Raw genomic sequence first — 12,811 nt, 5'->3', positions numbered from 1 at the left:
GATAATTCATTTCTGAGAGGAATATTTTAGTATTTTCTAGGATGGTCATTTGAGGTACCTGGAAACGGTGGTGGCTGCGGCCTCTAGGGATTTTTGTGAGCATTGCCCCTTTAAGCATGAAGCACCTGGGAGCCCTACAGATGCGTACAGATGCATCACCTAATTTAGAAAGCTTGAGTTAAAAAGGGACCAAAAAAAAGTTGGTTATTTGGTGCTATTTTACCGAGTAATTTCTTGGAATTAAGATGATAATTTTCAATATAATTTACTTGATAATTCCCAGGTAATTTCATTATCATGGCCCACTAAAGTAATTTGAACCCTTCCTCAATAATTCCAAAGAAATTTCTATATAATCAAAAGAAACAGCCCTGTTTTGTGCCTTATGAAACTTAACACAAGGCCACTATTTAAAATAACATAGATTACTTGGAATTATGGAGGAAGGGCCCAGTTTGATTTAGTGGGCTAATATTCAGAAATTACCTTGTGAATTATGAAGGAAAGTATTAAAAAATGATCTAAAATTTGTGTTACAATTTCGAAGGAGGGCATAGGAAAATTACCTAAAAATTATAAAAGAAAGATTCACTTCAATTTAGTGTGCTGTTTTGCAGAAATAAACTAAAAATTACTCATGAATTATGAAATTATGAATGACGGCATTCAGAAATGACCTAAAAGTTACTTAAAAATTATTCAGGATGGACTCACTTTAATTTAGTGGGTAGAAATAAAAAATTAACTGTGTATTATTAAGCAACATATAGAAAATGATCATCTTATTTCTAAGAAATTACTTGATGAAATACCACCTGATTACAGGGAATTGCCACGGTATTGAGGAATTACTTGATAATATATATATATATATATATATATATATATATATATATATATATATATATAATAGGTAAAATTCAAAGTTATTGCTCCCTTTTCTTGATAAATCATAAGATATTTAGATGATTACTATAATATTACTAGGTCGTTATCAGGTAAATACTGTGTTATTATCACATAAATACTTACTGAATATTACAGTTATTACTTGGTAAAATTTTAAGTTGTTTCTAGGTAATAACTCGCTTATCTTGAGACATTATTAGATAATTATACCTCTTACTAGGTACGGTACTTACTAAGTAAATTCTTGGTGTTACTGAGTTATTACTAGGCAATTAACACCTTTTTCCTGAGAAATTATCAGATAATTATATTTACTACTGGGACAAGATCTAACCCCCTATGGCACTGACCATCAACTGGCGGCCCGGGGGCCACATCAGGCCCCCCAAAGCTTCCTGATCGCTTTGAAAAAATGAGTGGCACAAAGGGGATAAAACATGCAGGAAAGGTGGTTCAAAGGGATTAAAATTTTGCAAAATTGGGTTAAGAGTCAAAAAGGGGAAAAAAGGTTAATATTGGAGCTAAATGAAAAATGGGGAGGGCCCATTCTCTCCTTGTGGCCTGCTGCATTATAGATAATAGGGATAGATCTGACTGGCACTGACTAAAAATGTCCTGTGTTTTGAAAGAAAATACAATTACTACTACAATAATATTTCAATCAGACCAAAATATTTATTTAATTTTTGTGTATTTGAAAGTCTGGCCCCCAGAGTTTCTGCTGAGGCTAAATCTGGCCCTTGTGCAAATGTACTTGATGACCCCTGCCCTATGGACTAATCCATGAGTGCCTCTATGGAGCAGATTCAGATGTAAACCCAGGAGTTAAGAGACAGAGGTGCTGTGAGACTGTAAAAATGAAGCAAAGGGCTTCTGAAAAAAAGAAGAGTGAAAAATTAGCAACATTGTCAAGGTAACAACCTTTGACTGATCCTGCAGGTGAAAGTGCTTAACAGACTCACGGAGAATATTTATAACTTTATGAGCATTAAAAGACAGCATAAAAGCATTAAAATGGAACATGTGGAAAAAAAGATTTTAAAACATTTACAATAAGCATCAATAAGACCTCAGACTATTACAATATGTTAAAATTTAAAAAAGTGGTCAGCTCAAAATCTGCTCAAGACATAGAAGGAGAAAACAGGGAAAGAAAAATAGAAATTAAAGAGAATGAGAGAACTACAGGGGCCAAGTGTCATGGTACTAGATGCAGAAGTGTTTGTGTTTGCCTTGTGCCTCAAATTGCAACAAGTGCCTTTAGTTAGTAACCTTGACAAGCAGATGAATACGCCCATTTCCTTGTTTTTCACTGGTGAATCCATCTTGCAAAGCTCCCATCTGAACTGTTCGGGCCAGTTAGAAAGTGAAAGGACCAATCAGCGACGAGGGGCAGTACTTTCAGGCGCAGCAGAGTCGTGACATAAACAAGCAGCAGCAAGAGCTGGTGCAGTTATGGAGGAAGAGATTAGCGTGTATGCTGCCAAAGCACCAGTTTTATCAGAACTTGATGACATTTCTTCATTAAAAGTAGAACAAAGAACAACAGTGAGTTGTTTTCTTTTCAAAAACGACAAAAGTCGAGTGCTTACGTGTCTATAGTGGCCATGTTTCGCATTATTCGTCAGTAGCTGTGCACGCGCAGCTTGATAGCGGCTACGTCACGTGTTTTGTTGCTCTGATTGGCCCGTTGAGATGTGACAGACGGAACGTTCACCCAGTCATACTCAGAGTTTTTTTCAAAGCCTCTGCCTTTTTTCAAACGTTTCCTATTGAAGCTTTCCCAGATGGATGTGTGAAACAAATCCATCTGGTGTGTCAGGTTATTTAGTTAGTGTTCTACCCCACATTCTTTGTGTGTCATTTAGAGAAACCTAGTGGTGTAAACATATACTGCACTTAAGTTCTGTATGCTTGCTGTGGGCAGTTCAATTAAGTTTTACTTTCTGCTGAGAGCACACGCTGCAGTTGCCTACTACTTTTTCAACCTTTTCTCATGTAAAGATCAATTTCTATAAGTACCTTTGTGTATATCATCTTACTCCTCACTGCTTGGAAGATTTTGTGAAGTTAATCTTCATTTTGTCCTCTTCATACTGGATTGTTATTGATGCTAACCGGGAATAGCATTTTCCATTTATAAACAATGCAAATCTAGCTTTGATGCTTAATAGGCCTGTATGCCTCTTATTTAAGGATGTTTACTTTCCTAGGTGACAGCTACCTGTATATTGCGTTATTTTACCATGTATATGTGCATGAACAATCTATAATGACATTTTTTCATGTTTTTCACAGTTTTACACAAAATGATAAGAAGACTCCATACTAAAGCCCTTAACTCAACTCCAGTTTCTTGGGTCTTTATATGGATAAGATCTGCTTAGCTGTCTAGTAAAGCGAGAGAAGAAAACCCAGTAAGAAAGTCCAGGATACGGCCTTTGTTCCGTTCCAGCCACTTGATGTTGGCTTTGGTCGTCTCTAAAGCCTGCTTCACAGCCTGCGTGGCGGTGCCAAACCCTACTGCACTGTGCTCGTCCACAAACTCCTCCAGCTAGCAGAGAGAACAGAAGAGAACACTTCAGACAAGATTTGAGGTTTGACAATCTGAAAAGGAGTTGTATGGATTACATACTTGTTGAAGGTCGGCTGGTGTGGAGAACCTTGCTGTGACCCCACTGATAATAGAGGCAAAGGAGAAAGATCCCACACCATACCTGGGCAATAAAAAATAAATATGATAAAATCATGTGGAATCTGGAACGCAATGCAAGATACGCAGCTACATTCTCTACCTAGCAAGTTTGTTTTAGCTATGTTTACTAAAGCTCAAGTTGCTAAAGCTAATTTCGCTACATTGGCTTATATAGGAACTTGCACGTCACTAGCATAGCTATGTTAGCTTTAGCTAAAGCTAAGGAAGTTAAAGCAAGCCCCCATCCATGTTACTACTTTCAAAATGGGTTTTTAATTTACTCCCAGATTAGATCTCTGATCTTTTGTCTGTTTTATTTCTTTAATGTTTTTTTGGTCTGTATGTTTGAAATGTTATTTCCTGAATGTTACTGCCAGACTTTGTTTATGAAAAAAGTTTCATTGAGAAATAATTGGAAATGTTGTACCAGTGATTTACTGCATGGGCGCTCAGATGACTGGTCTTTGAGTGTGGCTGTCAGAGATGTACAGTCTGCAGCCTGTCTTCTTTTTATGCCCAAAGCAATTACTGCAAAAAGACATGAACTTGTCCTTCCATTAGCACCCTGTGACAAATTTGGTAGAAACCAAGGAGTGGTAAGGCATAACGCTAGCACATTCCTATCCTGAGAACACAGAACATTGTGTCTTAGAACACCTTACAGCTTAAAGTCTGTAGTGTAAGGTGTTGTTACTATTTAAAGAATTGACATCACTACACTTGTTCCACATTCAGGATGCAGTACAATACCAATGCAACAGAGGGTTGCTTTTTTGATACATTCATACATTTACAAGGCTAGCACTGCTAGCCCTGTTAAAAAATGAAAATGATTTTTTTTTCCATCATTTAAAAGTTTTTCTGAAATGTGTGTGGAATCAGTTACTTTTTTGTGTGCAACTCTATTCAGAAAATGAATGGTTATACTTTGTGGCACTAAACAGAAATGTTCTACATCCTAAGCCCACAGCTTCTGGCCCCTGCTTGGTCCAGCGGTAGTTGCATTTCAAGCCTTGGATTTAAGCTGGGTGTTACGATTGGGGTTAGTGTCATCAGCCAATCAAATTTTTATGTGTTATTGAGAGAACACCTTAGGGCAAGCAGTGTTTATTGTGCTGGTCTTGGTGTTGCCATTCAAACGAGCAGAGGTGATTCGCCCATGAACAGGTGCAGCGTGATGGCGCATTGTGAGCCAGTTATTATAGGAATGGCACTGGATTTGATTCAGTTGCAGACCTGCTTTGGGTGCCTTTTTCAAGGCAATTGTTTGCCAGAAAAAGGGACTAAATTAACTAGGGACTAGATTAACTAAACTTAATCTTAGCTTAGCTTACCTTGAGCAACACCAAAGCTAACAAATGCTTTGTGTGCCATTTAACAGTGGCATATTTTGATTGCTATGAGTGGTTGACAGCGAGCCTGAAGCAGAACAAGTTGTTTAGCTGGCCATATCTACTTTTCGGTACAAGCTTGAGTACACAGAATAGCAGTCTATACAGCACTGCTCAGCAGCTTCACTAGAGCAGCTATTTACCATCAGGCCTCGGAGCGTCACATTATGAATGTTGTTCATTTAAAATAAATCATCGGAGGGGGGCAATGGATGGCCCTGACTGAAACACCTCTTCATGCTACAGCTGACAATATACCCGACAGATATTTATACAGGCTATCCAGTGTCATTACAAGCATTTTGGGAAAAAAAAGCCGAGGATTCTAGGGAAGAAAATAAGAAAATCTGTAAATATACATGTATACAGCGTACCTCTATTTGATGTTGAGCCCACAGAAGATTATTCAACATAGATCATGCTGATCCTTTTGGTTTGTCTACAGATTTATGATAAATGAAGTTTTACTTTGTATATAGTTTTGAGATATTCACCACGACTTCTCTGAATTATGATCATCTCATATGTTGTGGGAATGTCCCATGACTTAAATCTCGGTCAGAATATTTTAAACAGTGTCATTGTGTGTTACTTAGTTACAATATTGGGGAATGCAATATTAGGAGGCTTGTAATCCAGCCTCTTTGACCTCTGTGTTGGGTTTTTATCCTTGGATTGTGTGCTGTTCAGAGAACAAAATATAGATGGACGTACGTATACCCCAAATTACTGTGATTAGACTATGAGCTTTACACCGAAAGGCGACCCTTAAGAAGGAACACTGCATGATTAGACAAGTTCATCTCAGTAGTAGCCTTCATCTGGTTCATCAAGAAACAGATTTCAAACATATTCTTCCAACGTGGACGTAAATATTTGCTGCAAGAAGGTAAATATGGCTCTGTATTTAGCATTTTCCTGTCTAGATGGACAGATAACTGCTCATGGTGCCAATAAAAAATAGAAGAGACCTAAAACTTTAAAATTCTCTGTGCATGAGACGTGCAGTCTCTCCGAGATGCAGACCTAACACTGGCTGCCAGTCTGAAACAGCAGGGTTCCTTTTAAGAGAAGGTCCTGATATGCAATGGCATGGTGTGAGGAACATTTTTGAAGAAGCCAAGTGAGAGGCAGCCCCTCAAACGTACAAGCAGGTATTTCACTTTAGGAAGAAATGTAACAGAGGAGGGTCTGTCGGATAGTCAAACCTCGGATTCAGGAGGAGCAATGTGGTTTTCATCCTGGTCGTAGAACAGTGGACCAGCTCTTCACTCTGGGTGCGGTCCTGGAGGGTGCATGGGAGTTTGCCCAACCAGTTTACATGTGCTTTGTGGACCTGGAGAAGGCATATGACTGTGTCCCTTGCGGAATCCTGTGGAGGGTGCTCTGGGAGCATGGGTTACCAAACCCCCTGATAAGAGCTGTTTGATCCCTGTACCACCGGTGTTAGAGCTTGGTCTGCATTGCTGGAAGTAAGTTGGACTCGTTTCCAGTGAGGGTAGGACTTAGCCGGGGCTGCCCTTTATCACCGATTCTGTTCATAACTTTTATGGACAGAATTTCTAGGCGTAGCCAGGGCGTTGAGGGGGGCCAGTTTGGTGGCCTCAGGATTGGGTCTCATCAGCTTTTTGCAGATGATGTGGTTCTGTTGGCTTCATCAGGCCGCAACCTTCAGCTCTCATTTGAACAACCAAGTGTGAAGTGGCTGGAATGAGAATCAGCACCTCCAAATCTGAGGCCATGGCCCTCAGTCTGAAAAGAGTGGAATGCTCTCTCCAGGTTGGGAATGAGATCCTGCCCCAATTGGAGGAGTTCAAGTATCTCGGGGTCTTGTTCATGAGTGAAGGAAGAATGGAGTAGGAGATCGACAGCTGGATCGGTGCGGCGTTGGCAGTAATGCAGTCTCTGCATCGGTCTGTCGTGGTGAGCTGTGGGTAGTGACCGAAAGAACAAGATCGTGGATACAGGCGGCTGAAATGAGCTTCCACCGCAGGATGTCTGGGCTCTCCCTTAGAGATAAAGTGAGAAGCTCTGCCATCGGGGAGGGACTTGGAGTAGAGCCTCTGCTCCTCAACATTAAAAGGAGCCAGATGCGGTGGCTCGGGCATCTGGTCCAGATGCCTCCAGGACGCCTCCCTGGAGAGGTATTTCGGGCAGGTCCCACCAGCCTGGGGGCCTGGTGAAGACCCAGGACATGCTTGAGAGACTTTGACTCCCAGCTGGCCAGCTGGGAATGCCTTGGGATCCCTGGGGAAGAGCTGGACAAAGTGGCCGGGGAGAGGGAAGTCTGGGCTTCCCTGCTTAGGCTGCTGCCCCCGTGACCTGAACTTGGATAAGTGGAAGAAGATGGATGGATGGATGGATGGATGGATGGATGGAATATCTCCTGTTTTACACACAGTCATACAAATGTAAAACTTGCATACACCAATTACACTTTAAACATGACCTCTCTGTCCCGCTCTGTCTCTCCTTGTTAGTTAGTGAAGGCGATCACACAAACCCTATTTCAGCACTAGACAAACTCAAAAGCAGGCAGAATATTGGGGGGGGTGCCCCTGTTTATATGTCCTTTTTTTAATCTCTGGGTTTCCTCTTGACATCAAAAAATAATCATCAAACACTGATCAACCACTATATTTTTATGTCTTTATAAATGTGTCTTACTTACTGTGTGAACATGTATTCCCACTGATCCCTGACAAAGTCCCAGGCCAGACTCTGGCCCATTCTGTTGTTGGCCACGGATGTGATGACAGAGGAGGCGTCCTGTTTTCGTATCATGGTTGGGTTTAAGGTGTAAGATAGATACCTACAGGGAAAAGCAACGATATCTCTCCATTCATAACTGTTCTCTCTTTTTAAATGATAAAATAATACATCTTTATTTTCAAGAGGTATTGGTTTCAAATTCAGCACAAGCTAAAATATTCATCATGTCACTCAACACAGTAGAACTTCACACACACCTTTCCAGCAGTTTCGTGTTGTTGGTACAAGCCAGTGCAGACATGAGTTTGCTGGCCTCACTGGCTAGCGTAGCTTTCTTGAACTGGGACCAGGCAAACTCCCATTCTTCCTCATCCCCTGCTGCCATGGCGCTGCAGTACACTGCTGACCGCAGGTTTGGATGGATCCTGAGGAGAGGGGATGGTAATTTACTGACAAACTTGAAGCTGGGAAAAGGAAATAAGATGATCTATGAAATATACTAACGGATTGTGTTGTGGGTTTTCCATCCATTGTTTGAACCATGTGGTTGTAAGATTATGGCATTCTGTTACACCAGTCTTGCAGGCCATTTGGATTGCGTTCACCTGGTTATACCTGTAAGAAGAGACACATTGGTGAGTCTGATTTAAAAAAAAAACAAAAAACTTTGCTTGTACCTCAGAACAGATAGAGTGAAACCATTTTATGTTTTTAGATGTTTTCTCTGAATTTGAATATGTACATGAAAATCTGTTTCTAAAACCCTTCACCTTCAAGTTAAACCTTTATGAACAACATGCCACATCCTTAAAGAGATTGTTGATCGTTTCATTCATTCGCATTTTAAGAGAAAATTGACTAAAACAAATAACTGCAATGAAGCCATAACTGTGTTATTTTGACAAAGAGAGATCCAGACATTATTTTTATAAAATAATGACAGAAACAGTACAGCTGAATTTTCATGTTTGTTTTGCAGACTCGAAGCAACAGACGATTGTTTTTCCACGCCCCCTGAAGTACCCATACAGTCTGTGGGACCTCTGCCTGCACTGCAGCATGGGAGATCTGAAGATCTGGTCTGCTGGGCTACTTCCTTACCACCTTGACCCTTCAGGACAAGTCCAGCTGGCAGGGATGTTGGCAGTACTGGAGTTTGTAACAAACTGGAGCCTTCTCAGCTTGGCTGCCTCCAAACCTCACTCCCTAGGACTGAATCCATTACTGGAAGTTCAGCTGGTGGGCTTACATGAGGTTGTGGTGACTGCGCCATGGCAGCAGAGCCTGGTTCTGGCATAGCCTAAGTTAAACTAGGGAGTTGAACCTTGTCTCCTACAAGCTGTGAAGCTTGCAACTGAGGAGGTTTTTCATCTGGACTCTGCTGCATGTCCACAACCTCACCCCCCAGGAGGAGGTCTGCAGGAGTAATTTCATTGTAATATTGATTACCTCCACATCAGGGTAACAGTAAACCTTTGGTAAAATCACTTTTTTGTATTGTTTAGATCTTACTCATTATACCTGCAGCATGCAGGTCCTTTTAAAGCTTTAATGTACTGATTTCCTTCTGTTTCCATTCATTCCTAACCATTGTTCTTCACTTCCTGCCCCACACCGGGCATTTGCACATCATCGAGACCATGTGACCGCAAACAACCTACAGTGTAGGAGAATTTGATGATTGTGTGTTTGAGGCTATGTTGTTGCACTTCCTTAGACATTTTAATGCTATGCATTTCATTTTGTGTAAGAAAATATTTTTATTGGCATGTTTTTGATGTCAGTAGAGTTTGTCGAAGTCTCAGGATAAGACCGCCTTGTCAAATCATTACACTTACTGGTCGGTGTGTCCCTCAGGAACATTGGTCCAGCTGGATGTCATCTCTTTGAAGTACATGTAGAGCTTAGCTACAGGCTTCTTAATGTAGTCCTACAAGTGTTACAGAGGTGAGTTAAGGATACACCTCCTCAAGGATACCACAGGGCATAAAAATAACCAAGGTTTTGTAAAACAACAGAGTAGAAGTGAGCTTTTAAAGAGCTAAGAGCTGATATTCTTAAAGATGCTGTAAAACAAACGATAATTCAGTTTACCTGCAAAGGCTGATAGACTTCAGTATGGTCCAACATTAAGTAGTAATAGTGCAGATTATTTAGAGTTGTCTGCCAGGGTATGTAATCTACCTCATCAAAATTTATATAACCCATAAACCTCAGAGGGTGAATGACAGAGACCAGTTGAGCCCTACAGAGAGGAAAACACATTTTAAATTTTTAAACCAATGTTACCTCCTTGACCATCTTATGGCCATTTGAGTTTTTAGCACTTATTTTGATTTTTAAAGTTCTTTTATATTAACTAGAGATGGGTCATTTTATGGTAGCTTTTTATATATAAAAGACTGGATTTCTGGGGAATTTTGTAATTACAACAACTTTCTACAAAAAAGAGAGAAAAACAAACAGTTTCCACCCCTCTGACCAAAATTTGACATGCTTGCTTTCAAAGAAATAACATTTATTTCACCTCCCTTAAAATGAAGATGAATGTCTCTGATTCTTAAATCTGATTCTCCTTTATGTCATATTGGTGCAAGCTGATGCATATGTGTGTACTTGAATGCATGTATTTACACGTGCCTGTGCATATACGCACATGGACATGGACATGGTTCAAGCTGCACAAGGTTCCTCATGTTTTTGCCAAGTGTTTCAAGTTTGTCTGCAAGAAGCTCCCACTGTGAGGCTTTTTCTTTAGATGCCCAACAGAGAGACACTTTTACTAAGACAAACTGAGGACAGTTTGTCTTAGTAATATTTAAAAAATCTGTTAAAGAACCTTTAATTAACAAAGACAAAAAAAAAACACTGTGAATTTGATCAAAACTATGCCAGGGAAAGCAGCATGACCATATTTGGTCAGAGGAAGAGATTAGGACTTTTTTCAGTGTGTTTGTTGCATCGAAATGAAAAACCAACTGGCTTATTAAGGGTCAATCAAGTCATTAGATAATGACTTGAATATATCATTAACCCTTGGATAAAATATAATTTAATTAAAAAAACTGAATTAATTGATCAAGAATCAAGTGGAGTGGCCATTTTTGGAGATAAAAAAGGAAAATTTGACATTGCACCAAAACTCCCTGTTGTACGCTATTGATCCATATCTGACTCAGACAATAACTGGAGAAAAATCAACTGTTGAGCATGTTAAAAACATTCTTTGACACTGACATATATGATGCTAAGGATGTAAATGATAGAAAAACAAAACTGACATACCTTGCCAAACTGAAGGCATCATCCAGAAGCTGTGCTCTGTTTAAAACTGGTATAGCCTGTACAAGACAATGTGTGTGTATATAAATCAGTATCATACAAACAATCATGCAAACTTTAAATAAAGGAACGACTGTAAAGGAAGAGAGCAAGATGCTAATGGCTGATGGCACCATGTCAGACTATGCAACGGAAATCTTGTCCCATCTTGGCTGACAGCCTGGCCACACCACAGTTGCGATCCCTGCTCGTCTTATGTGACGTCATCATTGTCTCCAAGTTCACAGGTAAGCAGGTAAAAAAAATGTCAATCATAGCTACAACAGAAAAGTGTTTTGTGATGCTAGTGGTCTTTTTCCCAGAAAGAAGAAAACAAACAAGAAACAACTATGGATTGGATAATGGATTATGGGTAACAATTATGGACTTATCTGGATGTACCAAGAGATGGACAGTATGGACTGGCTACTGTATGGACTGTATGGACAGTATGGACATCATTTAAGGTATGAATGTGATAACTTAAAAAAAATTGCCCAGTAACCAAGCTTAAAGATACAGTTTCACTGGTAAATGATGATACAGAGATGGGGAGAGATTGCTCTCCTTTTGGTAGGGGTTAGAACACAGGTCATGTCAGGTCAGGGTGTCGAGCTAAACCATTATACAAGAAAAATTTTGACATGCACAACACAGTCTTGTTGAGGCATGGTTGTGGGGCATATTGGACACGTTGTTGATTACGTCACACTACAATTGTCGTTCCCGATGAACATTTTCAGGCCGGACTTTGATGATGAGCTGTGAAGATGCAGTCAGGCCAAAGTCTGGCTGAATTTGTGCAGTCTGAGCTGGCCTTTAGAGGCAACCTTCAAAATAACACTGATTCATCCAAGCAATCACTGATTTGAAAGTAAAATATGAAAAGTGTCAGAGCCAGTGTAAGTGTTTACCTGGTGGTTTCTACAAAGCTGGATGAAGAGTCTTTCCCAGTTAGCAGCATCATAGTTTACCCGGTAATAACCGGTCACATTAACATTGGCCAAAACCCAGGAAAGAATGGAACTCATAAAACTATTAGTTGCTGAGACAGAAAACAGAGAAAGTGCCAGTCAAAGATAACAGAATCATATATGACAGAAGGATATCTAGTCATTAGGCATGTAATAGGCCATCATACTGTCAGAATACCTGTGCCATAATTGGCCCTGTCACTGAATCCGTATTTGACATGACAAAATTATATGTTTTCTTTTAGCATCTTATGACTTTTCCAGTCTTTTATTATTGTCCCAGCTTTGTTATTGGTGTTGCTGGCACATAATTTAAGATGGACATATATCTTGTCTGAAAAAATTAAATATAAATATCAATAATCAGAAAAAGGATTGCAGGTATATGGGTAAACCCTGTTTCTACTTGATTATTTCTAGCTTACACATTTCAAAAAATAAAGATAATATTTTTTCATATATACATATAATTTCTATTTATAACTAATTACAAATAGGATGAAACAGCATATCTACCTGTAATGCAGTGCTTCTCATAATTAATATAATTGTGATCAAGTGCCATGTGTGGGGATATTATGACTTCTCTGGGGTCAGAAGTGTTGCCTAAACAAATTCAAAATCCTAGTCATTTCCAAAAACCACCAGGATGTCTTAGTATTATATTACCTTCCTTTGACCTCATCCACCAGATTTTTTGTTGGACCACACCAGCCTTCATCGTCCTTACAGGAATGGGCCACTCATAGCTAGGAGAGAAATGTCATCATTCTTGATTGAATTATGTTGGTAAGTGAAGGAGAAGCAAA

The 12,811-nt window shown here is 39.7% G+C and overlaps 1 protein-coding gene across 3 annotated transcripts in view; it reads right to left on the bottom strand.

The window, feature by feature from the left end:
- Nucleotides 1-2,494: 2,494 nt before the first annotated feature.
- LOC121514524 (aminopeptidase N-like) overlaps nt 2,495-12,811 on the bottom strand; it is a 30,213-nt gene continuing 19,896 nt past the window's right edge. For all 3 annotated transcript variants that reach the window (XM_041794668.1, XM_041794666.1, XM_041794667.1), the window contains exons 14-23: nt 12,672-12,751; nt 11,943-12,073; nt 10,993-11,048; nt 9,802-9,952; nt 9,546-9,637; nt 8,212-8,322; nt 7,965-8,132; nt 7,667-7,807; nt 3,545-3,626; nt 2,495-3,463 (exon numbers count right to left, since the gene is read on the bottom strand). In XM_041794668.1, the coding sequence (XP_041650602.1) occupies nt 3,293-3,463; nt 3,545-3,626; nt 7,667-7,807; nt 7,965-8,132; nt 8,212-8,322; nt 9,546-9,637; nt 9,802-9,952; nt 10,993-11,048; nt 11,943-12,073; nt 12,672-12,751 (1,183 nt within the window). In that variant the 3' untranslated portion in view covers nt 2,495-3,292. The remainder of the gene's footprint in view (nt 3,464-3,544; nt 3,627-7,666; nt 7,808-7,964; nt 8,133-8,211; nt 8,323-9,545; nt 9,638-9,801; nt 9,953-10,992; nt 11,049-11,942; nt 12,074-12,671; nt 12,752-12,811) is intronic.

Source organism: Cheilinus undulatus, linkage group 9 (genome assembly GCF_018320785.1).
Source record: "Cheilinus undulatus linkage group 9, ASM1832078v1, whole genome shotgun sequence".
In the NCBI taxonomy this organism is placed as follows: domain Eukaryota; kingdom Metazoa; phylum Chordata; class Actinopteri; order Labriformes; family Labridae; genus Cheilinus; species Cheilinus undulatus.
Note: the sequence above shows the minus strand (reverse complement) of the source record. Positions and strands in the feature narration are given on the sequence as shown.